The sequence below is a fragment of the Ursus maritimus genome, unplaced genomic scaffold, assembly GCF_017311325.1.
Source record: "Ursus maritimus isolate PB19 unplaced genomic scaffold, ASM1731132v1 scaffold_21, whole genome shotgun sequence".
Classification (NCBI taxonomy): domain Eukaryota; kingdom Metazoa; phylum Chordata; class Mammalia; order Carnivora; family Ursidae; genus Ursus; species Ursus maritimus.
This window is the reverse complement of record NW_024424564.1, coordinates 1353212-1357276: the sequence shown is the minus strand read 5'-3', so window position 1 is coordinate 1357276 and position 4065 is coordinate 1353212. Positions and strand designations below refer to the sequence as shown.

The window sequence follows — 4065 nt, the reverse complement described above, 5'->3', positions numbered from 1 at the left end:
GGGGGGGGGGCGGTGTCATGGAGCGTCTGGGTGTCGGCCCGCCCCCTCCGAGTCCCGCCTTCCTACCCTGGCATCCGGGCTGGCCCGGCACAATGTGGAAGCCAGAGCGGCAGGCGCAGTAGGCGGCTTTCTCGGTGCGCACGCAGCGGGCCTCATCCCCGCAGATGCTGGCGTTGGTGGCGCAGCTGGTCAGCTTGGGGTCTGCGGGGGACAGAGCGGGTCCCCTGCCCTAAGCCGCCCTGGGCCGGGGGCCTCGGTTCTGTGCCCCGCGACAGGCCCCCGCCCCCCAGCCCCGCGCAGGGCTTACCGATGCTGCATTCCTCCTCGTCCGAGCCGTCCCCGCAGTCATCCAGCATGTTGCAACGCAGCGAGGAGGACAGGCAGCGCTGGTTCCGGCACAGAAACTCCTTCTTGTCTTTGCAGTGGGGGGTCTGGGCCGTGGGGGGCTCTGGGGAAGGCGGGGTCTTCAGATCTGGCTATTCACCACCCCACCGCCTCCTCCCACAGGGACGCCCTGCGGCGGGCTGTCAGGCTTCGGAAGATGCTGGCTAAACATTCAGAGTCCCAGTCTCCACCTCGACACCTAGGCGCCAGGAAGCCTCCCGGGCTTTCTCCAGGGCCTTCTCTCTCCCAAGGAAGGGCCCCCGGGCTCCTGGCAATGGACCCTCCTCCTTCCCGGGCGCGCAGTTCGCGCTTGGCCCACCCCCCAGGCCCCTGTGCACACCCAAACTACGGCCACCTCCCGCCCGCCGGCCCCAGGCTCCCCCCACTGGCTCGCCGCTCACCACAGTCCTCCTCGTCAGTCCCATCCCCACAGTTGTCGGTGCCGTCGCACTGGCGCCCGATCCACAGGCAGACGCGGTCGTTCTTGCAACGGAAGGGCCGGTTGGGAGGGCACACGAACCGGGCTGCGGCGGTGGGAGCGGACCGAGCCAGAATCAGCCTGGGAGGCGGGCTTGGAGCCCCGGGGGAGCGTGAGAGCCCCGCCCCTGCCCCAGGGCCCCGCCCCCCGCCTCACCGCACTCCTCCGGGTTTTCGTCGGAGTTGTCGCCGCAGTCGTCCTCGCCGTCGCACTTCCAGGCCAGCGGCTTGCACAGCGTGTTGTTGCACTGGAACTCGTCCAGGGGGCAGGTCCGCACTGGGCAGGGCGGACCGAAAGAGCCGAGAATGAGCCCTGAGCCCCAGGCTGGCTCCCCGCGGCAGGATCTTGCCCCCACCCTTCCCTCCAGGCGGAGGCCCAGAGGGATGGATAGGCAAGCCGTGGTACAGCCAGAATGAACCCAGGCCTCCTAATTTTGTACCAGCCAGGCAGATGAGCAGAACGGCCTCGTCTGGTGTTTAGGGGAGAAGAAGAGGTCTTTTGGGGGAAGCATGCACGGAGAGGTCTAGGGGCCCTCTTTCTCAGGTGCTTGTGGCAGGGCATCAGTGGCAGGCACAAAGGTGGAGCACTGGGCTGGGAGTCAGGAGACCTAGGTTCCAGCCCACCAGGGCAGAGCCAGAGCGTCTGTCCTCACTATCCGGGTGGGGGTGGGGGAGCTCTGCTCCAAGCCCCAGGCTTCTTTTACCCAAGCTTCACCATGTGGCCTTGGACCACTGAGCCCAGGCAGGTGAGCCAGGGGCAGGCACTGCTTCGTAGCCCCAGGAAGTGGAAAGGAAAGTGAGCGGGAACTGCCCTGTGGGAACTCGCGCTGTGGAGCCTGGATGGACCCAGCCAACAGGTTTCTGCTGGATTTGGGCCCAACGGGCCCCTTGACTAAGTGCTGTAGTGGAGGGCACAACCTGCACAAAAATGTCCCCAGAGGCCCTGGGTCTCGTTCACCGCTCTAACCCAATGCCTAGGACAGCGCCTGGCACATGGTACGTGCTTAGGAACGATTTTTTGCATGAGCAGTGACCACAGGAGAGAAAGAACGCTACAGGACAGCGACCGAGCCGCGCGCCGGGGCGGGGGATAGTGGGGGGGCTCACCGCCAGTGCCACAGGCCTCCTCGTCGCTGCCGTCCATGCAGTCGGCATCCGCATCACAGCGCCAGCGCAGGGGGATGCAGTGGCCGCTCTTGCACTGGAACTGGTCCATGTCACAACGGGGAGTGCAGTCTTTCTGTGGGCACAGGCGTGATCTCCTGGTCAGATGGGGGGGCCCCTGCAGTCCCACCCCGCCCCTCCCGAGGCCACCCCTCCCTCCGGCTGCTCTCCCTCCCCACCTCATCTGAGCCATCTGCACAGTCATGGTCCCCATCGCACTTCCAGCGCCCGGCAATGCAGCGGCCGTTGGCGCAGGAGAACTCACTCTCAGAGCAGGGCCGAGGGGCTGGAGAAGGACAGGGGAGAGACAGGCCCCGGGAGGGTGGGCACAGGGACTCAGCCCTCGGGGTGTCTCCAGCCCTTGGCAGAGCAATACCGCCCATCTCTGTGTCCCCAAGAGCCACAGGTTACTGGCATAATGACAAGCTGCTCAGCCAATCCCGAGCAAGCCAACTGGCTGCCCTCGCGGGATCAGCTGGGCCCAGCGGGGGCTCACACTTACCCCTCTGGGGCAGACACACGAGAGAGGACACGGGTCCCTGGCTCTGCCCTCAGGACAGACTGTGTGCGGGGCGTCGAGGGGAACAGGAGAGGGACAAGACCACTAAGACAAGCACCAGGGTTTAGGGAGAGGCCAGTAAAGGACGATGGGCTGAGGCACAGCACAGGGACAGGTGGGCTCTGGGGCAGTGGCAGGGGGTGTGGTGGGAGCACGGGCACATCAGAGACACCTACCTCTGCAACCCCCAGAGGACAGTGTGAAAATGGAGAGAAACATGAGATGAAGTGAAATGGCACAAACTCAAATACACGACATGGAGCGGGGTGGGGTGGGGTGAGCAGGGAGGGGGCACCTGACCCCCAGCCCTGGGAGGTGGCCACCTGCCCCCCGTGCCGCCTGGTGGGGGCAGGGGTGCTGAGAGGGGAGGTGCCCCATGTCTCTGGGGGTGGGGTGCCTGTGAGCGGGGCGGGGGCGGGGACATACTGCAGCTCTCCTCGTCGGAGTTGTCCCCACAGTCGTTGTCATAATCGCACTGCCAGCGGCCTGGCACGCAACGGTTATTCTTGCAGCGGAACTGGTAGGGCTCGCAGGTACGCTCGTCTAGGGGAGGCAAGATTGGGGGGCAAATGTCGGGGCATCAGGGACGGAGTGGGGGCAGGCATGAGGGTTTTGGACAGGCAGGGGCAGGATGGCCAGGAGTGGGAGTGAGGGCAGCCCGGGGGGAGGCCACACAGCGTTCTGGTTCTGAGATGCGGGGTCCTCAAGGAGGTTATGAGGTGGAAGGGGCACGAGCGGGAAGAGCTGCCCTGGGGAGCGGACAAACACAGCCACCTGTGTGGGGTGGACAGAGAAGATTCCACACAGGTGTGCGCTGCGGAGGTGCTGGTGGGGGCGGGGACGAGGAATCGGTTGGGAGGTGGTGGGCACGGGAGGCCAGGCTAGCGGACGGCCTGAGTCCTGCCCAGGCGGGATGCCTTCCGCTGAAAGCGGGGTCCGGGGAGGCTCACCACACTCTTCCTTGGGCTCGTCGGAGCCGTCTCCACAGTCGTCCTCTCCGTCACACTTCCAGCGCGCGGGGATACAGCGGCCCGAGTCCTTGCAGCGGAACTCATCCACTCCGCAGGTCATCTGGGCTGCAAGGGGCGGCTGGTGGTGAGGGGAGGCTCCTCGCAGGAGCTGGGGGCTGGGGGGTGGGGTGGGGGGGTGCACGGGAGCAGCAGACACTGCAGAGGGCAGGTGGGTTCCAGGGGCACTGGGCCACTCACTGCAATTGGCGGGCTCATCGCTGCCGTCCACACAGTCGTTGTCCCGGTCACAGACCCAGACTCGGGGGATGCAGCGCTTGGTGATGGAGCACTGGAACTGGTTGGGGGCACAGGTCACTTCGGCTGCAGAGTGGGGGAGAGAGTGAGGACCTGCCCATCCCACCCACACCACAGTTCAAGATCACCACCTTCTCCCTCTTCCAAGCTCTGGCCCCGTCCTGCCCGCAATTTCTTAGGAGAAAGGGACCGTTTAGCTCCAATTTTGGTGCTTTT

The 4065-nt window shown here is 65.6% G+C and overlaps 1 protein-coding gene across 1 annotated transcript in view; it reads right to left on the bottom strand.

The window, feature by feature from the left end:
- LRP1 (LDL receptor related protein 1) overlaps nucleotides 1-4065 on the bottom strand; it is an 83131-nt gene that overhangs the window by 8723 nt on the left and 70343 nt on the right. Inside the window, exons 66-74 of the mRNA XM_040637156.1 lie at nucleotides 3793-3915; nucleotides 3535-3660; nucleotides 3011-3127; nucleotides 2205-2311; nucleotides 1969-2101; nucleotides 1019-1138; nucleotides 786-908; nucleotides 308-448; nucleotides 67-201 (exon numbers count right to left, since the gene is read on the bottom strand). Coding sequence (XP_040493090.1) covers nucleotides 67-201; nucleotides 308-448; nucleotides 786-908; nucleotides 1019-1138; nucleotides 1969-2101; nucleotides 2205-2311; nucleotides 3011-3127; nucleotides 3535-3660; nucleotides 3793-3915 — 1125 coding nt within the window. The remainder of the gene's footprint in view (nucleotides 1-66; nucleotides 202-307; nucleotides 449-785; nucleotides 909-1018; nucleotides 1139-1968; nucleotides 2102-2204; nucleotides 2312-3010; nucleotides 3128-3534; nucleotides 3661-3792; nucleotides 3916-4065) is intronic.